The sequence below is a fragment of the Salmo trutta genome, chromosome 19 (assembly GCF_901001165.1).
Source record: "Salmo trutta chromosome 19, fSalTru1.1, whole genome shotgun sequence".
Lineage (NCBI taxonomy): Eukaryota > Metazoa > Chordata > Actinopteri > Salmoniformes > Salmonidae > Salmo > Salmo trutta.
The window spans coordinates 43,276,282-43,300,208 of NC_042975.1; the positions used below are offsets into that span (position 1 = coordinate 43,276,282).

Below are 23,927 nucleotides of genomic sequence, written 5' to 3' on the forward strand. Positions count from 1 at the left end.
GAGTGGTTGGTTTATACTGTGTACTCTCAGATCTTCTGTCATGCCATTGTTTGGTCATTTGTAATTCGTTAAACTAGTATGGCAGGTCAAGCGTAGCCTGAGTGCCAATCTGTTTGTACTCTCTTGCCAAGTCCTATGGGCATTGTCAAGTTCAGGCTAGGTCAGGTTAGGTCCTCCAAAAAATACAGGTTTAAGACAAAATAATAATTCCACGTGGCAGCGTTTGAAAATAAACAAATTCATTGGACCAGCACCATTGTTGATCCTACAGGATTAGCATTAAAATTGTGACCAGCGGTCGGGAAATCAAGTAATAAAGTGGCTGTAGGTCATTTGAAAAACTTTTCAATGAATAGAATGATAGTAAAACAGTTATACTATGTGTTTACTGAGTAGTTAGCTGAAATTCACCACGATTGTGTTTATTTTCCGCTTAATTGGCAAACTTTCTGTACAGCTAACATTCACTTCGTCATTTTCGCTCCACCACACCACTGGTCAAATGAATTTGTTTCTTTTCAACTGCTTCTGCATGTAATTGTTACGTTGTCTCAATTAACTTTGTTATCTTCTTCCTAAGGTCAAGTCAAAGCCATATATATTGAGTTCAGCCAATACCTTGTTAGTGTCCTTTCACTTTTATGACGCCATTATGACACACATCTTGAAGACTGTCCTGTTTTAATCAGTCTAGTGAATGAAGGGAATGTCCCAACCACAGTTTTCTGAAACGGAATCCTACTTTGGGTTATACTTTCTAGAGTTTTTCCTATTTCCATAGTAGCATTTCATCATTGTCCTGCCACAAACAGTACTAGAGCTTCTAAAACGAAACAGGCAGATTCTGCAGCAGTAAGCATTTCAGCAGTAGAGGCAGGGGCAGGCAGCGCGCTGAGAGAGAGAGAGAGAGAGAGAGATTAGAGGGGGGATCAATATGCCAAGACACAAGAAGAACAACAGACACACTGATTGTGGTTTTGTTTGGTGAAATGGACAGCGTGGTGCAGTCTCATCAAAGGCCGGGCCAAAGTCACAGTGCTTGTTATGAGGTTGGCTTCAGCCTTCCCACACAGCCAGGCCGTTACTGGCCTGATTCAGCACAGATTGGCTCCACAAGGACAGGTATTGGCTGGAGGCAGTCAACACTGCTACCTTTATGACCTGTCTGTCTATATGTTGTCTTTTTGGGATGGGATGGTGCAATGTAAAACTGAAATAAATAGGTGAGCTCTGACCCTCCCACTAGCCAGCAGTAGCGAGGAGAGCTGTGTCTCCATTTACACCCCCCCATCTCACACCCACCATGACCTCTTCGTCCTCCAGTACTGTCTCATCTGTCCCAGACATCTCACTGTTCCAATCTGTAATCATGTAGTGAAGCAATGAATGTGTGCATAACTACAAATAAGGCACATTCGTCTATTTAGATGATCAGTCTAAGGCCCTTGTCATTTTTTCCAAGGATAATGTCCATTTTAATGATGATGATGTTGATGATGATGGTTTTGATGGGGCTAAAATATGTGTCGGTTCCTTTTTGTAATTTTTCACTATCATGCATTCTTTATTTTGTTGTTTGAACTTACAAAAAGTAGAGAGGAGACGATAACGATGCAGCTGCAACCCCATGAGCAGCCAGTCGCCATTGTCACGTTTCTGCAGATGTGCACGTGTAATGGATGTGCTTGAGGGAGCTCCATACTTACAGCCCACATGCTGCAGGTATCACATACAGTACCAGACAAAAGTTTGGACACACCTACTCATTCAAGGGTTTTTCTAGATTTTGACTATTTTCTACAATATAGAATAATAGTGAATACATCAAAACTATGAAATAACACATGGAATCATGTACTAACCAAAAAACTGTTAAACAAATCAAATTAGATTTTATATTTGAGATTCTTCAAAGTAGCCATCCTTTGCCTTGATGACAGCTTTGGACACTCTTGGCATTTTCTCAACCAGCTTCACCTGGAATGATTTTCCAACAGTCTTGAAGGAGTTCCCACATAGTATGCTAAGCACTTGTTGTCTGCTTTTCCTTCACTCTGCGGTCCAACTCATCCCAAACCATCTCCATTGGGTTGAGGTCGGGTGATTGTGGAGGCCAGGTCATCTGATGCAGCACTCCATAACTCTTGTTCTTGGTTAAATAGCCATTACACAGCCTGGAGGTGTGTTGGGTCATTGTCCTGTTGAAAAACAAATTGATAGTCCCACTAAGCGCAAACCAGATGGGATGGCGTGTCGCTGCAGAATGCTGTGGTAGCCATGCTGGTTAAGTGTGCCTTGAATTCTAAATCAATCACGTGACAGTGTCACCTGCAAAGCACCACCACACCTCCTCCTCCATGCTTCAGGGTGGGAATCACACATGCGGAGATCAATCACCTACTCTGTGTCTCACAAAGACACAGCGGTTGGAACCAAAAATCAAAAGTTTGGAGTCATCAGACCAAAGGACATATTTCCACTGGTCTAATATCCATTGCTCGTGTTTCTTTGCCAAAGCAAGTCTCTTCTTCTTATTGGTGTCCTTTAGTAGTGGTTTCTTTGCAGCAATTAGACCATGAAGGCCTGATTCACGCAGTCTCCTCTGAACAGTTGATGTTGAGATGTGTCTGTTACTTGAACTCTGTGAAGCATTTATTTGGGCTGCAATCTGAGACCGGTAACTCTAATGTCTTCCCTGTGGCTCAGTTGGTAGAGCATGGTGTTTGCAACGCCAGCATGGTGTGTGCAACGCCAGGGTTGTGGGTTTCATTCCCACGGGGGGCCAGTACAAAATAATAAATAAATAAATGCATGAAATGAAATGTATGCAGTCACTACTGTAATTCGCTCTGGATAAGAGCGTCTGCTAAATGACTAAAATGTAAATGTAATGAACTTATCCTCTGAAGCAGAGGTAACTCTGGGTCTTCCTTTCCTGTGGCGGTCCTCATGAGAGCCAGTTCCATCATAGCGCTTGATGGTTTTTGCGACTGCACTTGAAGAAACTTTAAAAGTTCTTGAAACGTTCCGGATTGACTGACCTTCATATCTTGAAGTAATGATGGACTGTCATTTCTCTTTGCTTATTTGAGCTGTTCTTGCCATAATATGGACTTAGTCTTTTACTAAATAGGGCTATCTTCTGTATACCACCCCTACCTTGTCACAACACAACTGATTGGCACAAACGAAGGAAAGAAATTCTACAAATTTAACAAGGCACACCTGTTCATTGAAATGCATTGCAGGTGACTACCTCATGAAGCTGGTTGAGAGAATGACAAGATTGTGCAAAGCTGTCATCAAGGCAAAGGGTGAAAAATATTTGTTGAACCCCTTTTTGGTTACTACATGTTTCCATATGTGATAATTCATAGTTTTGATGTATTCACTATTATTCTACACTGTAGAAAATAGTAAAAATAAAGAAAAACCCTTGAATGATTAGGTGTGTCCAAACCTTTGAATTGTACTGTATGTTCCATGTTGACTGGATGGATTACGCTCCCTCTGGGGGACTGACACTTCATCTAGGGCCCTCTCACTGTTTCAAGGAGTACTTTTTCCTTAGGAGTTTCTTGACATATGCAGATCGAGTTCTGTGGATTTCTTACTAAATGAAAAAGTACAGTCACTCGTTCATCTGCCTTCTTCAAGTATTTAATGACCATCGTCAATATATTTTGCACCTAATGCCTCCTCTCAAATTCTTATTTAAAACGCTGAAGGACAGAATTTCCTGAGAGTATAATGCAATTGCCATCATTCTCTGTGCTTTTACATTTTCCTCAATATTTTACTGTGAATTAAAAAAAAATATTACAGTACATTATAGAGCCCTATCAACACTTAATGGATACATTACATGAGATTCGTACAGCCCCCTCCCTATATACTGTACCTCCCTCCCTCCCGCACTCTCTAGGTTCTTTTAAGTTCCCCTTTACCTCCCGGTGACATTCCCATCCAGCTCAGGCAGCTAGCCACTGTAGTTTGTTAGCCTGGGATTAGACCTGTGGTGGTATGCCCAGGAGCCCTGTTCAGCCTGGCTCTTACTACCTGTCCCTGTCTCTGTCTCTGTCCCCTCCACAGCCCCTCAGCCCTCCCCTGGCCCTGGCCCAGCACTCGATATGGGGGCAGCAGCGGTTAGGATTTAATTGCACGTTCAGAGCTATAACAGGCACTCGGTTTGGGTGCCTGTTGGCAAAGCCCTGTCACAGAGCCAATAGTTATGTCTTCACCATCTCAGACCAGACAGAAGAGGTGTTAAGACAACCGTAGGGGCAGATGAGGGGTTAGATAGTCTAAGGGCAGGCATGGATTTCTAGTCATTTAAGCTTGCTGACGTAATACACGTATAGAGATATACAGTTGAAGTCAGAACTTTACATACACCTTAGCCAAATACATTTAAACTCAGTTTTCACAATTCCTGACATTTAATCCTAGTAACAATTCCCTGTCTTAGGTCAGTTAGGATCACCACTTTATTTTAAGAATGTGAAATGTCAGAATAATAGTAGAGAGAATTATTTATTTCAGCTTTTTATTTCTTTCATCACATTCCCAGTGGGTCAGAAGTTTACATAGACTCAATTAGTATTTGGTAGCATTGCCTTTAAATTGTTTAACTTGGATCAAACTTTTCGGGTAGCCTTCCACAAGCTTCCCACAATAAGTTGGGTGAATTTTGGCCCATTCCTGATGACAGAGCTGGTGTAACTGAGTCAGGTTTGTAGACCTCCTTGCTCGCTCACAACTTTTCAGTTCTGCCCACAAATTTTCTATAGGATTAAGGTCAGGGCTTTATGATGGCCACTCCAATACCTTGACTTTGTTGTCCTTAAGTCATTTTGCCACAACTTTGGAAGTATGTTTGGGGTCATTGTCCATTTGGAAGACCCATTTGCGGCCAAGCTTTAACTTCCTGACTGATGTCTTGAGATGTTGCTTCAATATATCCACATAATTTTCCTCTTCATGATGCCATCTATTTTGTTAAGTGCACCAGTCCCTCCTACAGCAAAGCACCCCCATGCTTCACGGTTGGGATGGTGTTCTTCGGCTTGCAAGCGTCTCCCTTTTTCCTCCAAACATAATGATGGTCATTATGGCCAAACAGTTCTATTTTTGTTTCATCAGACCAGAGGACATTTCTCCAAAAAGTACGATCTTTGTCCCCATGTGCAGTTGCAATCCGTAGTCTGGCTTTTTTATGGCGGATTTGGAGCAGTGGCTTCTTCCTTACTGAGCGGCCTTCCAGGTTATGTCGATGTACGACTCGTTTGACTGTGGATATAGATGCTTTTGAACCTGTTTCCTCCAGCATCTTCACAAGGTCCTTTGCTGTTGTTCTGGGATTGATTTGCACTTTTCGCACCAAAGTACGTTCATCTCTAGGAGACAGAACGAATCTCATTCCTGAGCGGTATGACAGCTGCGTGGTCCCATGGTGTTTATACTTGCGTACTATTGTTTGTATAGATGAACGTGGTACCTTCAGGTGTTTGGAAATTGCTCCGAAGAATGAACCAGACTTGTGGAGGTCTATGATTTTTTTCTGAAATCTTGGCTGATTTCTTTTGATTTTCCCATGATGTTAGGAAATTAGGCCTTGAAATTCATCCACAGGTACACCTCCAATTGACTCAAATTATGTTAATTAGCCTATCAGTAGCTTCTAAAGCAATGACATAATTTTCTGGAATTTTCCAAGCTGTTTAAAGGCACAGTCAACTTAGTGTATGTAAACTTCTGACCCACTGGAATTGTGATACAGTGAATTATAAGTGAAATAATCTGTCTGTAAAACAATTGTTGGAAAAATTACCTGTGTCATACACAAAGCAGATGTCCTAACCGACTTGCCAAAACTATAGTATGTTAACAAGAAATTATGTGGAGTGGTTGAAAAACGAGTTTTAATGACTCCAACCTAAGTGTATGTAAACTTCTGACTTCAACTGTTGCTGTTAATTGCTGCCTGTGAGTAACTGTTGCACATGGAGGTCCTACGGTTACCTCTACAGAGCTGCCTTGGAATGTCAGATGGAATTGGAGGGCGGGTACTGTTTGTTGCCTCTCTCAGTGCATGCCAGCTCCACACTTTGCAGTTATCCCTGTTGATTTAGCCACTTGCAATTGACACCTCACCAGGGTCAGCAGTATGAAGCAGTAGCCAGGCGGGGACGGGGGTTTGGAACAGGCATTATCACTCCGGCCTTCCTGCCATCTGCTCCTTCTCTACTGAGTACAAGGGTTCAGAAAGGGTTCAGAAAGGGATCAGAAAGGGTTCAGAAAGGGATCAGAAAGGGATCAGAAAGGGATCAGAAAGGGTTCAGAAAGGGATCAGAAAGGGATCAGAACAGGATCAGAAAAGGATCAGAAAGGGATCAGAACGGGATCAGAAAGGGATCAGAAAGGGATCAGAAAGGGATCAGAACAGGATCAGAAAAGGATCAGAAAGGGATCAGAAAGGGATCAGAACAGGATCAGAAAAGGATCAGAAAGGGATCAGAAAGGGATCAGAAAAGGATCAGAAAAGGATCAGAAAGGGATCAGAAAGGGTTCAGAAAGGGATCAGAAAGGGTTCAGAAAGGGTGAGTCATTAAAAGTAAAAGTTCAAGTACAAAGATTCAGCGCATGGTTTAAATAATGTACAGAAATTGCATGATCAGAAAAGTATTGTAGGGAATGAAGTGGTGCATAACCAGAGACTGGGCCCATAGCGTAGCTCCCAGCATATATCCCATTTTAGCCATAGATATGTTTTAGTACTTACTTTAAGTACTGTAAACAATAAATTCCACTGGTTGTCTCATTAGGAACAATGGTAGTACTTGTGTCTGAACCTAGATTCATGCGTAAAACTAATGAAATCTTCCATGTTTTCTTCTCCTGTATTGTGCATAATTATAATGAGTATATCATATGAGATGAGAGAGGGAGAAATACAAAAAATAATTGCCTCTAACTAAACAAACAATGTTGGAATTGAAATACAAACACTGCTGATAATTGTGATGTGTTTTCTCCTCAGAAACAATTTGTGTGCATCCTTGTGAACGACTGACAACACAATCATGTAGTGCCAGATATCGCTGAGTCAGCTGGCTTCCTAGTAATGATTTTTGTATCTACTCTTGTCCCGGGGGAGACAATTGTTTAATAGACATTTAAAGTGCCTTTTTACTGACGGCTTTTAAGGCAGTCCTCTGGCTGCTAGAATTCTCCTTTTAACAGTGCCTATAATAAGCATACATATGCTGAGAAGAAAGAAAGTACTTTATTGATTTCAGCGTGGAGTTTAGGGCCATACAAATAAAAATATTATTTTCTGTCTGACCTTCTCTCCTCTGTGTTTGCTGCATGTGATTGGATTAGGAGTTTTTGCGCTGGGTAAATACGGTAGTTCATCTTTTGTTTTCACACCGATTCAGGTTGAATTACTTTCTCGTACTCTAACTGATGTCAAGCATCTCTGGGTCCATAAAACAGATTCTCAGTGGCTTTTTTAAGTCCTGAAAAATGGCGAAATAATATTAAACGCTGCTGCCATAGGATCCTCCTCCTAGGAGTGTTGTCTAATTGGAGCCCAGGGGTCCATTTTAATGATGTTTGTACACTGAAGCATAGAGCCCATGCATCCTATTTATGTTTCATAGTCACCATCACCAATAGGAGCAATGGACTCAGAAACACACAAGGACCCACTAACTGTTTGTGAACCTGTACAAGGGCATGTTCATTGAGACGTGATGCGACAATACTGCAGCCAAAGCGCCAGGTAGAGCATTTAACCTTTACTTCGGTGGGCTAAATCAGGGTCACACAGAGTGATTCTTGGTAGTCTTTAACAAATCTACTTTGAAACATAACTATACACCTCACACACATAGTTATGGGCTTAAAAAAGAAGACACTTGTACCATGTCAGATATAGAGTTGAAACGTACTCCATTTTGAGTTTGCATCCTAATATTACACTTTATATACATCACAGAAGACTGAAATATAACAAAACTGTTTGACATAGAAACGGCAGATTTTCTGCGGATTATAAAAAATGTTTATTAATTATGAAAATATTACTAACATTCCACCCATGAGGCCACTAGGGGGTGATTTGGCCAATTGACTGCAGGAAAGGGCTACATAGAGAGGAATAGTGACAGGAGGCTTTGGCTTAGCTGCTGCAGTATAGCTTTGCTGCTTGAATGTGTAACCTTGACACAGATGGAAATACAGTCAAATTCAACTGTCTCTACTGTGTTCCAGCCTGCCTTCTGATTGACACACCTCCGGACATTTAGTGGGATATTGGTAGGGGCTAATGAGGCCATTCAGGGAGGGTAGCGCTGGGCATGGAGGACATGGGATGGGGAGGGTTGGTTCCCACGTCGCCACTCATTTGGCCACAGCAGTGACTGACACATATTGTAACGGGACATTTCACGCTTTGTTAGCTGCTCGGCCACCTCATAATTAGGGTGGCATGTGCTTGAGCTCAGCTCAGCCTGATTTTACATTCTCAAGATACTAAAAAGATCATCAAGGAGCTTTTTGTTTTGATCTCTTCTGTTGTTTTTGTTGCCGTTGGTTTAAATCAATTCAAATTGTATTGTTAACTCACGTACACATACACTGACTGTACAAAACATTAGCAACGCCTTCCTAATATTGAGTTGCATCCCTTTTTGCCCTCAGGACAGCCTCAATTTGTGAGGGGCGGTGGCCCGCGTCTGCGGCTCTGTGTTTTCCTCGAAGCGTGCGAAGAAGGTGTTTAACTTGTCTGGGAGCGAGGCATTGGTGTCCACGACGTGGCTGGCTTTCCCTTTATAATCTGTGATTGTCTGGAGTCTCTGGCACCTACGGTCGTCTCTTGTCTGAGCCGTTGAATTACGACTCACTTTGTCCCTGTACTGTCGATTTGCCTCTTTGACTGCCTTACGGAGGGCATAGCTGGTCTGTTTGTACACGTCTATGTTCCCAGTCACTTTGCAGAGGTTAAATGTGACACTTTGCGATTTCAGTATTGTGCGGATGCTCCCATCTATCCACAGTTTTTGGTGGTCCAGAGTTCTCGATGTGCGAGTAGAACAGGAGATGTGTTGATAGAATTCTGGTTGTGTTTTCCTCAGATTTTCTTTATTAAAGTCCCCAGCTACAATAATTGCAGCCTCAGGATATGCGGTTTCCAGTTTGCACAAAGTCCTGTGTAGCTCCTTGAGAAAATTCTCTAGGGAGGTATTGCGGTCTGCATTTTATGGTGAGGTAATCCAGATCGGGAGAACAAAAGGACTTGAGTTCCTATACGCTACCACAATCACACCATGAGTAATTTATCATGAAACATACACCTCCACCTTTCCTTTTTCCGGAGAGTTTTTGTCCATGCAAAGGACGGAGAACCCCGCTGGCTGAATGGACGGGGACAGTATATCCAGAGAAAGCCAAGATTCCGTAAAGCAAAGTATGATACAGTCCCTGATGTCTCTCTGGAAGGAGATCCTCACCCTGGCTAGTCTACTTTATTGTCCAGAGACTGAGTGTTAGTGAGTAAAATACTCTGAACTGGTGGATGGTATGCACGCCTCCTGAGTCTGACTAGGAGCCCAGACCTTATTCCTCTTCTCCGGTGACGGCGTCTTGGAGCAGCCCCCAGGATGAATGGAATTGCCTGGGTGAGTTCAAATAAAGGACCCATTTCAGGAAAGTCAAATTTATTGTCTAAATGCTGGTGAGTGACCTCCGATCTAATATCCAAAAGTTGTTTTCGGCTGTAGGTAATAATACAAGAAACGTTCTGAGCAAATAATGTAAGAAATAATAACAACAAAAAATAATTACTGCAAAGTTGGCAAGGAGATAGAAACATGGCGACCATGTCTGTTGGCGCCATCTTTTAAGTATTAACTTACAGGACATGGTTATGTCCTGTAAGAGGGAGGCTGGGATGTTTTCTCTGCTCTCAATATCATCTTTTTACCTCACTGTGTAATTTATGTGAGGAAACGTACCAGCTGAGCCAATGATACTTGTAAAGCTTTGTCTTAATACCATCCAGAAACTCTACTGTAGTTCAACAGAATACTGTGAATCTGAAGTCATCTCTAGTTTGAATCTCTTTTCTAAACACTGATACAGAGAGCTATTTTGGGTGGCCTTTTGCTCTGGCCTTTTGCTCCTGTTCAGAAGTAGTCGGTTGTGAAGGGGGCTGATGTGAACACTTGCAGTTCACCAGAGCTGACAATAGTTACAGAATAGACTCTGTTCATTCAGGGCTTCATGTCCCTGCAAGTCATGTCAGCATGAACTTGTTATACCACTGACCAGAAGAAAATGGTTTCCTCTTTTAGACATCTGGTTGTATAACTGTACAAAATGTGTTTTATATGTTCTCCAGTATACAACATGTTCAAGGGCATGAATTGCAATAACATTTCCTGAGAATTTCGGTTTTAATGGGTTAATAAAGTCGTATTGTGTTCTTCCTCTGGTCTCCAATACAGAAGGGTAATCATGGCAGAGAGAGCAGAGCATTTATGTTTTCAATGAAGCACAATAGTAAAGGACAATCATGTTGCTCAAGTGGACAAAAAATACAGCCCTATCTCAGGTTTCTAGGCAACCAGGCCCTGACGCACACCAACACAATACATAGGAGCTCTTTGAGCTAGCCGGCCATTAGGCCTACCTACCCTAACCTTGCAGAGACTGGATTCTGTGTTCGCAGTCGGGGTTGTATGTTAGTTACCACCATAGTTACCACCATAATGCTTTACAGCTACCTCTATTTCAGTATGCATATTCCATAATATGATGTCGCCTAATGTAGCAGTACATTAATTGTGTGGTACGAGAGTAGTACTGTGCGATTCAGAGCGTTTCTTCAAGTCATTGTTGATAACGGTAATTACGGAGATTTTCTCTTTTAGCTAATTGCCGTGTGTTGTTATAACTATGAGAGCTTGTGATCTAGACACACCCCAGCACCAGGCATCAGAACCCAAGGAATAGCACTGTGGTAAAAAAAAAATACTTGTCTGGATAGTAATATTGTGAGCCTTGACTGCAGCTTTAGAGTAGAGTAGAACTGTAAAAATGTAATGGCTTCAGCAGAAATTACACTCTGGTTATGTATACTCTGGGGCAGAATATTTAGGATATGTTGACCTTGATAAAAGGTCAATTCTCCATTCTGCTGCATTTGACTGGTTGAATGTCACCTTGACAGATGACAGCCTTCCATATAACTTCACAGCTCGTTTATATTCCACCTCTTTCTTGTCAACCCCCCTCCTCCTCCTCTCCCAAGGGTGTCTTCCTTAAGGGGAGATGGAGTAGGTGGGGTACGGTTCTCCCCCAATTTAGGAGGAGGTGTCATCATTAGAGTAGCGTATGTTCTCACCAGGGATTCCCAACCAGGAGAGGGAGACTCATTGATCATGATCCAGAGTGTGATGAACGATCCGCCCTGGACCTGACAGTAGATTTCTCACTCATCACACGGAGGAGGAAGAGGCGGAGGTGTATGTCTCTCAGCGCCAGACGAAGGTCCAGTGTCAGCATGTGACTTGACCATTTGTTCTCTGTGAGGTGTATATGTCAAGGTGAAACCTTATTATTACAAAGAGAGCGGAAGTGATAGATTGACAGGCTGACAGGCAGAGTCTGAAAGTCCTCCAGAAGCTGGGAATCAGCCAAACAGACCACTAGCTAGAAATGCAATCGAGTTCCATCAATACAGACTCATCTACTCCACCGGACAGATTACAGTGTATAATAGGAGAAGTTTTCAGGAGCTGGTGAGGTATGGAGGAGAACTTTAAAATAAAGGGGGGTTGAGGTAGGTGGAGTGGAACACACAGCTCCTTCCAAGGCCCCCCTGGAGCACCGACAGAGACAAGGTACTACAGGCTCTGGAGATGGCACTGCGATCGATGCAGCTGTTTTTTCGGGAGGAGGAGGCGGCACCCGGAGAAGGAGGGGTTGGCACCGTGAGGCCATTTTTGCTGTGGTTCCCCGGGCTGACAGGCACACACACCCACACACGCACACACGCACACACACACGCACACACACACACATGCACACAGGAAGGACATTAATTAATGTCAGCAATAGTGTTCATCTTCCTCCAAGTACAGTTATTTTGCAAGGCCAAGAACATCATAACCATTAGGGTTGAAGATTACCCAGAAGGTAAAATGCTTTATCTCATTAAACACTTAAGAGTGGTGGTACTATGTAGACTTTGTGAAATATTGCTGACATCTTGATGGCAGGGGGTAAGGGCCATTGCTCAACATCACAGCAGTGTTCAACTAGACTCTAGTGTAAAGATGTATTTAATCAACAAGATGTCTTACCATGCAGGCTCTGAGTTTCTTTGGTCACGGGGTTAATTGAAAGCTTGAACTGCTGCATTTTAGTGAAAGTGAAGAGGACACAAAATAGAAATCAATGGGTTTTATGGTTTTAACAATGTTGGGGAATACATTGGAGCTGTGCTGTGTTGATCTATTGCTACCATAATGGAGGTGGTGAAAAAATATGTTGTTGTTATTCTCATGGTTACTATTTCCCAGAATGCATTTCTGTATATTGTATTCCAAAAACAAATGACAGTACAAAGCAAGAATATCTCAATTCCATATATACTGTAGGTAATTGCCAAAATAAAGGAATCACTTGAGCAAATGAGGGATACACCTTAGCCAAATACATTTAAACTCAGTTTTTCACAATTCCTGACATTTAATCCTGGTAAAAATTCCTTGTTTTAGGTCAGTTTCCCACAATAGGTTGGGTGAATTTTGGCCCATTCTTCCTGACAGAGCTGGTGTAACTGAGTCAGGTTTGTAGGCCTCCTTGCTCGCACACACTTTTTCAGTTCTGCCCACAAATCTTCTATAGGATTGAGGTCAGGGCTTTGTGATGCTCACTCCAATGTTGTCCTTAAGCCATTTTGCCACAACTTCGGAAGTATGCTTGGGGTCATTGTCCATTTGGAAGATCCATTTGCGACCAAGCTTTAACTTCCTTTCTGATATCTTGAGATGTTGCTTCAATATATCCACATCATTTTCCTCCTCATGATGCCATCTATTTTGTGAAGTGCACCAGTCCCTCCTGCAGCAAAGCACCCCACAACATGATGCTGCCACCCCCGTGCTTCACAGTTGGGATGGTGTTCTTCGGCTTGCAAGCCTCCCCCTTTTTCCTCCAAACGTAATGATGGTCATTATGGCCAAACAGTTCTATTTTTGTTTCATCAGACCAGAGGACATTTCTCCAAAAAGCACCATCTTAAAGCACCATCTTTGTCGCCATGTGCAATTGCAAACCGTAGTCTGGCTTTTTTATGGCGGTTTTGGAGCAGTGGTTTCTTCCTTGCTGAGCAGCCTTTCACGGTTATGTCGATATAGGACTCATTTTACTGTGGATATAGACACTTTTGTACCTGTTTCCTACAGCATCTTCATAAGGTCCTTTGCTGTTGTTCTGGAATTGATTTGCACTTTTCGCATTAAAGTATGTTAATCTCTAGGAGACAGAACGCGTCTCCTTCCTGAGCGGTAGGACGGCTGCATGGTCCCATGGTGTTTATACTTGCGTACTATTGTTTGTTCAGATGAACGTTGTACCTTCAGGCGTTTGGAAATTGCTCCCTAGGATGAACCAGACTTGTGGAGGTCTATGATTTTTTTTCTGATGTCTTGGCTGATTTCTTTTGATTTTCTCATGATGTCAAGCAAAGAGACAATGAGTTTGAAGGTAGGCCTTGAAATACATCCACAGGTACACCTCCAATTGACTCAAATTATGTCAATTAGCCTATTAGAAGCTTCTAAAGCCATGACATCATCTTCTGGAATTTTCCAAGCTGTTTAGGCAAAGTCAATTTAGTGTATGTAAACTTCTGACCCACTGGAATTGTGATACAGTGAATTATAAGTGAGATAATCTGTCTGTAAACAATTGTTGGAAAAATGACTTGTGTCATGCACAAAGTAGATGTCCTAACCGACTTGCCAAAACTATAGTTTTTTAACAAGAAATGTGTGGAGTGGTTGAAAATCGTTTTAATGATTCCAACCTAAGTGTATGTAAACTTCCAACTTCAACTGTATATTGAAAGCAGGTGCTTCCACACAGGTGTGGTTCCTGAGTTAATTAAGCAATTAACATCCCATCATGCTTAGGGTCATGTATAGAAATGCTGGGCAGGCCATTATTCTGGCTACCATGGCTATGCCACCTTAGGGTTACAATGCCTCCATCCACAGGGCACGAGTGGTCACTGAATGGTTTGATGAGCATGAAAATGATGTGAACCATATGCCATGGCCGTCTCAGTCACCAGATCTCAATCCAATTGAACACTTATGGGAGATTCTGCAGCAGCGCCTGAGACAGTGTTTTCCATCAACAAAACACCAAATGATGGAATCGCGTTCTTCCAATAGAGTTCCAGACACTTGTATAATCTGTTCCAAGGTGCATTGAAGCTGTTCTGGCTCGTGGTGGTCCAACACCCTGTTAAGACACTTTATGTTGGTGTTTCCTTTATTTGGGCAGTTACCTGTACATTTCTATACAAATGCCTATACTTATGTCATTGCTCAGGAAGAAGTATTTTCTAATTCTTAGTGACGATGAGGTCCCATAAGGCTCATAGTTGTATTTCCACCACTGTCTGATGGAGGTCCCGGTAGAATGAACTATGGACCCAGACAGTGTCATTGACATGCCATTCTGAAGTAATGTTCATTGTCCACCATTATTCATGTCATGTGGAATGGTAAAAGGGACTTAGTAAGGAGAATGGTACAGTACTGTTTCTGTCGTTGTCTGTTGTGAGATGTGATCTCCCAGGCAGATGCCAGTCTCCTCCCATCACTGCTGCTTGATTTGCAGAGCTCCCTCCATCAGTAGTGGAGTAGGTGATGTGCCGAGGATCAGCGCGTCAATATCTAATCAACTGGATGAGGAGGCTACAGGAGACCACATAGCTGACTGTCTGGCTGCTCCACAGGTCTGCAGAGCTGTCTGGCTGGCTGGCCCTGGCCTTAGTAGTGGGGGGAGGGAGTGGGAGTTTTGAGCTATGCTGATGGGAAAATGTCATGAGAATTTTCAATCCCAATGATGATAACTAACAATTATTTAAGCTTTGACCAATCCCCGAGGTTTGTAAGACCCTGGGTTTAATAATAATTAGGCAAAGACTCAGCTTCTGCAAAAGGTTTGGTTCTCTCAACCCCATCTACTTCCACGCACACAAAGACATACAAACAGTAGGTGGGATGTATCTTTTCCCACAGTCCTCATTCCTCGTTTATCAATACCAGGCTGGCAGTTCTATCCTCCCGAGATTAGAGGGACCTTGACAGGACTCCCTTTCCTGTCGTAAGTTTCTTAGAGTTCTAACCAGGTCAGGTCATGAATAGTTTAATTGTCCTCTGTATTTTCTTAGTCACACACATACATTTCTCTCCCTTACTTGTCTCGACCAAACCTTATTGGACTTAAGTTTATCACTCTAATTATTCATTATACATGTTACATAATCTAATAATTACATTTCAGGGTGGAATTCTTTAGTCATTACCTTAAACATATAAATTCCCTTATCAGAAAACTGACAAATCACTGGCAACCAAGACATACTGTAGTAGCCCTCAACAGGCACATTGATGGCCAGACTCACTACAGTATGTGACTGCACATGCTGACTGTTCCCCTCACTCACATCAACCCCCCCCCCCCCTTACTCTATTCTCCTTTCAACAAAACCCAAATGTCAGGGAAGTCTCAGAACAGCAGATTATCTCTGGCAAACCATAATATTAATTATCTAGGTTGGTGCTTATTTTTGTCCTGTTTCACACATATAAATATGCCTGTGTGAATTGGAAATGTGTTTTTTGCATATCCCAACTCCCCTTGAGAGGCAACTCTAGGGCAATTAGGGTTAAGTGCCTTGCTCAAGGGCACATCAACAGATTTTTCCCTTTGTCAACTCGGGGATTCAAACTAGCAATCTTTTGGTCACTGGCCCAACACTCTAACCTCTAGGCTACCTGCCGCTCCTATTCCCCTGCCATTGGGGGCAGGACAACCTTGGGTGACCCGAAGGAGGCGTGGTGTATGCTTACTGTATTCAAATACAGAGGAAAATGACTAAGGCCCTGTCATTCATGTTTCTACTGAAGCTCTGCGTGACAGGTAGAGAGACTAAGAATGGTGCAGAATGGTGTGCAGTAAAAGTTATTGAAGTGGGCGAGCCACTGCTTTGCCCTTTAGAATGATACTGAACAGGATCTGGCAAATTAAAAGGATGTCTCAACACATAAAGCTTTAACGTACAGAATGTGTTGGTGCCATGTGACAGGTGTCATGGAGTGTTTAAGGCCTGTCACTAACATGTCTTTGTTGTTTTTCTCCCTCTCTGACCAGGCTGACCATCCATGCTGAGTGTCCCATGCACTTGGAGGATTTCCCCATGGATACACACGCCTGTCCTCTGAAGTTTGGAAGCTGTAAGTCTCTCTAGATATACATCTGTATCAGGTCCACATAGCTGATATCACAGAAATGGAGGTCATAGATCAAATCGGACATCTACATGTAAAGCAATGGTCCGTTGTTCTTCGCCAACTTGCCATGGACCGTGTGAATTGCATGTAAAGTTAAAGTATAATAGAGGCCTTTCCATCAGTTCTACCTCCATCCCTGTCACTCTCCTCCTCAACCAGAGACTCATATGTTTCACCGCGTATAGACCAGGGAGAGCTTATTTTATAAGTTAATGATCCTAGATAATAACAACTCTGCCAATATTAAACGTCAGAGTGATGTGGTCAGTACATTGTGAATAAAACCGCATCCGGCCAATACAACAAAAGGTGTCCTTTCGGGGCCGTTTTTTCATTCAGCAAGCAGGTGTCTTATTGGCAGACTGTCACAATGCTCCCTTCGGCACGGCTCCTACTCTAATCTGTATTTACAGTTGAAGTTGGAAGTTTACATACACTTAGGTTGGAGTCATTATAACTTGTTTTGCAACCACTCCACAAATTTCTTGTTTACGAACTATAGTTTTGGCAAGTCGGTTAGGATATCTACTTTGTGCATGACACAAGTAATTTTTCCAACAATTGTTTACAGACAGATTATTTCACGTATAATTCACTGTATCACAATTCCAGTGGGTCAGAAGTTTACATACACTAAATTGACTGTGCCTTTAAACAGCTTGGAAAATTCCAGAAAATAATGTCATGGCTTTAGAAGCTTCTGATAGGCTAATTGACATAATTTGAGTCAATTGGAGGTGTACCTGTGGATGTATTTCAAGGCCTATCTTCAAACTCAGTGCCTCTTTGCTTGACATCTTGGGAAAATCAAAAGAAATCAGCCCAAAAATTGTAGACCTCCAACAGTCTGGTTCATCCTTCGGCGCAGCCGTCATACCGCTCAGGAAGGAGACGCGTTCTGTCTCCTAGAGATGAACGTACTTTGGTGCGAAAAGTGTAAATCAATCCCAGACAACAGCAAAGGACCTTGTGAAGATGCAGGAGGAAACAGGTACAAAATAATCTATATCCACAGTAAAACGAGTCCTATATCGACATAACCTGAAAGGCCGCTCAGCAAGGAAGAAGCCACTGCTCCAAAACCGCCATAAAAAAGCCAGACTACGGTTTGCAACTGCACATGGGGACAAAGATCATACTTTTTGGAGAAATGTCCTTTGCTCTGATGAAACAAAAATAGAACTGTTTGGCTATAATGACCATTGTTATGTTTGGAGGAAAAGGAGGGAGGCTTGCAAGCCGAAGAACACCATCCCAACTGTGAAGCACGGGGGTGGCAGCATCATGTTGTGGGGGTGCTTTGCTGCAGGAGGGACTGGTGCATTTCACAAAACAGATGGCATCATGAGGAAGTAAAATTATGTGGATATATTGAAGCAACATCTCAGGACATCTTACAGGAAGTTAAAGCTTGGTCGCAAATGGGTCTTCCAAATGGACAATGACCTCAAGCATACTTCCAAAGTTGTGGCAAAATGGCTTAGGGACAACAAAGTCAAGGCTTTGGAGTGGCCATCACAAAGCCCTGACCTCAATCCCATAGAAAGATTTGTGGGCAGAACTGAAAAAGCGTGTGCGAGCAAGGAAGCCTACAAACCTGACTCAGTTACACCAGCTCTGTCAGGAGGAATGGGCCAAAATTCACCCAACTTATTTTGGGAAGCTTGTGGAAGGTTACCCGAAACGTTTGACCAAGTTAAACAATTTAAAGGTAATGCTACCAAATACTAATTGAGTGTATGTAAACTTCTGACCCACTGGGAATGTGATGAAAGAAATAAAAGTTGAAATAAATCATTCTCTCTACTATTATTCTGACATTTCACATTCTTAAAATAAAGTGGTGATCCTAACTGACCTAAAACAGGGAATTTTTACTCAGATTAAATGTCAGGAATTGTGAAAAACTGAGTTTAAATGTATTAGGCTAAGGTGTATGTAAACTTCTGTATGTCAATGGATATCCGCTGCAAAGCCCAAGAACAATCGTCTCCTTAGCACAACGGCACATGGTTGGCATGTAATTAGTGGCCTTTGTTGAGGCCTGCCGTGTTACAGCACTTGCAGCACGTCCCCACTCACCGCTATTATACATTTTATTTTATTTGTCTATTTGGATCCCAATTAGATTTAGCGGAAGCAGCAGCTACTCTTCCTAGTGTCCAGAAGAAACACAAAACATGACAAGTAACAAAACACTGATACACTGATAGACATGGACAGTAACACAGACATTTTAAATACAACAATATACAACAAAAAAATGATACAAACTAGGGCTGACCCCATTTAGTTGACTGGTCAATTGTTTGGTCAATAGGCTGTTGGTTGACCGAGATTGATTTAGTCAAGCAGCCACAATTTTTCTATTTTTTTTCATGGTGCACAAGACACCTGTCAGATTCGTACCTGTCTCTTTGGACTAATCCATTGCGGATGTCACAGTCCATCACTGTAAGACATGTGATACTGAAATTGTATATGGTTATATTATGTAAAAATAAGAATTTCACCATAGAATTGGTGCCTTTCCCTATATTGCTATGTGCATAATAGCAAAATTAACCAGCATATTGAGATTGAGAACAATGCAGTGGAGGCAGCAGCAGCAGAGATGAGGAAACAGCCCTTGCCTTAAGCTCTATTCAAATGGGATTAATTTTACTGGGGGTGGTCCGGTAACGTAATTACAGACTTGCTCAAATTTGTTGGTACCCTTACAGCTCATTGAAATAATGCTTCAATCCTCCTGAAAAGTCATGAAATTAAAAGCTATTTTATCATGTATACTTGAATGCCTTTGGTATGTCATAGAATAAAGCAAAGAAGCTGTGAAAATAGATAAATTATTCCTTATTCTACAAAGAGATTCTAAAATGGCCTGGACACATTTGTTGGTACCCTTTTAGAAAATATAATAAATAATTGGATTATAGTGATATTTCAAACTAATTAGTTTCTTTAATTAGTATCACATATGCCTCCAATCTTGTAATCAGTCATTCAGCCTATTTAAATGGAGTAAAGTAGTCACTGTGCTGTTTGGTATCATTGTGTGCACCACACTGAACATGGACCAGAGAAAGAAAAGGAGAGATTTGTCTGAGGAGATCAGTTAGAAAATAATAGACAAACATGGTAAAGGTAAAGGCTACAAGACCATCTCCAAGCAGCTTGATGTTCCTGTGACAACAGTTGCAAATATTATTAAGAAGTTTAAGGTCCATGGAACTGTAGACAACCTCCCTGGGCGTGGCCGCAAGAGGGAAATCAACCCCAGATTGAACAGAAGGATAGTGTGAATGGTAGAAAAAGAACCAAGGATAACTGCCAAAGAGACACAAGCGGAACTCCAAGTTGAATTTGCTAAAATGCATATTGACAAGCCACAATCCTTCTGGGAGAATATCCATACCTACAGTGAAACATGGAGGAGGCTTGGTTATGTTTTGGGGCTGCTTAGCTGCGCCTGGCACAGGGTGCCTTGAATCTGTGCAGGGCACAATGAAATCTCAAGACTATGAAGGCATTCTGGAGCGAAACGTACTGCCCAGTGTCAGAAAGCTCTGTCTCAGTTGCAGGTCATGGGTCCTCCAACTGGATAATGACCCAAAACACACAGCTAAAAGCACCCAAGAATGGATAAGAACAAAACATTGGACTATTCTGAAGTGGCCTTCTATGAGTCCTGATCTGAATCGAACATCAATGGAAAGAGCTGAAACTTGCAGTCTGGAGAAGGCACCCATCAAACCTGAGACAGCTGGAGCAGTTTGCTCAGGAAGAGTGGGCCAAACTACCTGTTAACAGGTGCAGAAGGTACCCTGAGACAGCTGGAGCAGTTTGCTCAGGAAGAGTTTGCTAAACTATCTGTTAACAGGTGCAGAAGGCACCCATCAAACCTGAGACAGCTGGAGCAGTTTTCTCAGGAAAAGTTTGCTAAACTATCTGTTAACAGGTGCAGAAGTCTCATTGAGAGATACAGATAATGTTTGATTGCAGTGATTGCCTCTAAAGGTTGTGCAACAAAATATTAGATTAAGGGTCCCATAATTTTTGTCAATGCCATTTTCATTTGTTTTATTATTTACAATATTATGTTGAATAAAAAAGCAAAAGCAAAGCCTGATTTCTATTAAATATGGAATAAACAATGGTGGATGCCAATTACTTTTGTCAGTTTCAAGTTATTTCAGAGAAAATTGTGCATTCTTCACTTTTTGTGGAGGGGTACCAACAAATTTGAGCACCTCTGTATGTGAACAAGCACAAAAAACCATATCTGTAATTCTAGTCCCGTCCAAATCTGCCATGTCAGTCATTTGTACATGGCAGGAGAGTAACAATTTCAGCCAGAATAACAGACTGTTATTCTGGTCCTCCCATAATACTAGACATGTGCAAATTGACATCCCTGTGTTTTGAGAGAAATGTCTGAGTTTGACAGATGTTGCTCGCGGTTTGAGCAACAAAACAATAACTGTTTTGATAAATTGATTGAAGTGCTGCGCATGGCCTATAAATGAAGGGCCTACATGTATGAACTGTAAGGCTTGAGCTTTGTAGGGGAGGAATCAAACACAGGAAGCAGCGATATAGGGTAATGGCTTTTAATGAGCCCAACGGCGCAAAACCACGCACTAGCGCAAAAACACCATCAGCGTGTACACAAGCAAAACACATACAGAGAAACAATCCCGCACAAAGAGCAGGCGGGCCTACTGGCTAATATAGCCCCGCTAATCAACCCAACACAGAACAGGTGCAAACAATAACGGAAAGGGGAAAAACAAAAGGGAATCAGTGGCAGCTAGTAGGCCGGTGATGACGACCGCCGAGCGCCACCCGAGCAGGAGGGGGAGCCACCTTCGGTGGGAGTCGTGACAGTACCCCCCCGACGCGCGCCGTCACCAGCCTCGGGGGCGACCCGGAGGGCGAGGCGCAGGGCGATCCGGGTGGAGGCGATGGAAATCCCTCAACAGGGACGGGTCCAAGACGTCCTCCACCGGTACCCAGCATCTCTCCTCCGGGCTGTACCCCTCCCAGGCCCGTCACCCGGCGTCTCGAGTCCAGAATGGCCCGTATGCTGTACGCCGGGGACCCCCCCCGATGTCCAGAGGGGGCGGAGGGACCTCCGGCACCTCACCTTCCTGCAGGGGACCAGCTACCACCGGCCTGAGGAGAGACACATGAAACGAGGGGTTAATACGGTAATAGGAAGGGAGTTGTAACCTATAACACACCTCGTTTATCCTCCTCAGGACTTTGAAGGGCCCCACACACTGCGGCCCCAGCTTCCGGCAGGGCAAACGGAGGGGCAGGTTCCAGGTCGAGAGCCAGACCCTGTCCCCCGGTACAAACACGGGGGCCTCACTGCGGTGGCGGTCAGCACTCCTCTTCTGCCGTCCACTGGCTTGCTTCAGGAATTCCTGAACGGCTCACCCATTCTTCCACCGCAGGATCCTCGGTCTGGCTCTGGTGCCATGGTGCTAGGACCGCTGGTAACCCAAAACACACTGAAAGGGTGACAGTTTAGTGGAGAAGTGACGAAGTTAGTTCTGGGCCAACTCCGCCCATGGAATGTACCTCGCCCACTCCCCTGGCCGGTCCTGGCAATACGACCACAGAAACCTGCCCACCTCCTGGTTCACCCTCTCCGCCTGCCCATTACTCTCAGAGTGATAACCGGAGGTCAAGCTGACCGAGATCCCCAGACGCTCCATAAATGCCTTCCATATTCTGGACGTGAACTGGAAACCTCGATCAGAGACAATGTCTTCCGGCACCCCGTAGTGCCGGAAGACGTGGGTAAATAGGGCCTCCGCAGTCTGCAGGGCCGTAGGGAGACCGGGCAACGAGAGGAGATGGCAGGACTTTGAAAACCAATCCACAACAACCAGGACCGTAGTGCTCCCCTGAGACGGGGGGACATCTGTCAGGAAGTCTACTGACAGGTGAGACCATGGCCGTTGTGGAACTGGGAGGGGCTGTAACTTCCCTCTCGGGAGATGCCTAGGAGCCTTACTCTGGGCGCACACCGAACAGGAAGAGACGTAGAACCTCACGTCCTTAGCCAAGGTGGGCCACCAGTACTTCCCCCTGAGACCCCGCACTGTCCTCGCCACACCAGGATGACCCGAAGAGGGTAGTGTGTGGGCCCACCGAATCAATTGATCACGGACATCGAGCGGCACGTACATGCGACCCACGGGACACTATGAAGGCGCAGGTTCCGCCCTTAACGCCCGCTCGATGTCCGAGTCCACCTCCCATACCACCGGTGCCACCAGCCTAGAAGCTGGAATGATGGGAGTAGGATCGATGGGCCGGTCCTCAGTGTCATAGAGACGGGACAGCGCGCCGGCCCTTGTGTTCAGGGAGCCTCGTCTATAGGAAATAGTGAACCTGAAACAGGTGAAGAACATGGCCCACCTTGCCTGACGCGGATTCAGTCTCCTAGCTGCCCGGATATACTCCAGATTCTGATGGTCGGTCCAGATGAGAAAGAGGTGCTTAGCCCCCTCAAGCCAGTGTCTCCACACCCTCAATGCTTTTACCACCGCTAGCAACTCCCTGTCCCCCACATCATAGTTGCACTCCGCCGAACTGAGCTTCTTCTAAAAGAAAGTGCAAGGGCGGAGCTTCGGTGGCATACCCAAGCGGTATGATAGCACGGCACCCACCCCAGCCTCGGATGCATCCACCTCCACTATGAATGCTAGAGAGGGGTCCGGGTGCGCCAACACGGGTGCCTCTGTGAACAGCACCTTCAACTTTTTGAAGGCTCCGTCCGCCTCAGTCGACCACCGCAAACGCACCGGCCCCCCCTTCAGCAGTGAGGTAATGGGAGCCGCTACCTGGCCAAAACCCCGGATAAACCTCCGGTAATAATTGGCAAACCCTAAAAACCGCTGCACCTCCTTCACCGTGGTTGGAGTCGGCCAATTACGCACGGCCTTAACGCGGTCACACTCCATACCACCCCCGTGGTGGAAATGCGATAACCCAGGAAGGAGACGGCTCGTTTGGAGAACACACACTTCTCAGCCTTGACGTATAGGTCATGCTCCAGCAGTCTCCCAAGCACCTTGCGCACCAGGGACACATGCGCTGTGCGGGTGGTGGAATAAATCAGAATATCATCGATATAGACAATCACGCCTTGCTCGTGCAGGTCCCTGAGAATCTCGTCCACAAAGGATTGATGGCCCGATGTGGTACTAAATGTGGTTTTCCACTCGTCTCCATCCTTAATACGCACCAGGTTATACGCGCTCCTGAGGTCCAGTTTTGTGAAGAATCTTGCTCCGTGAAATGATTCCACCG

The 23,927-nt window shown here is 43.9% G+C and overlaps 1 protein-coding gene across 2 annotated transcripts in view; it reads left to right on the plus strand.

The window, feature by feature from the left end:
• LOC115154643 (gamma-aminobutyric acid receptor subunit alpha-3-like) overlaps positions 1–23,927 on the plus strand; it is a 160,572-nt gene that overhangs the window by 107,985 nt on the left and 28,660 nt on the right. For both annotated transcript variants that reach the window (XM_029701089.1, XM_029701090.1), the window contains exon 6: positions 16,462–16,544. In XM_029701089.1, coding sequence (XP_029556949.1) covers positions 16,462–16,544 — 83 coding nt within the window. The remainder of the gene's footprint in view (positions 1–16,461; positions 16,545–23,927) is intronic.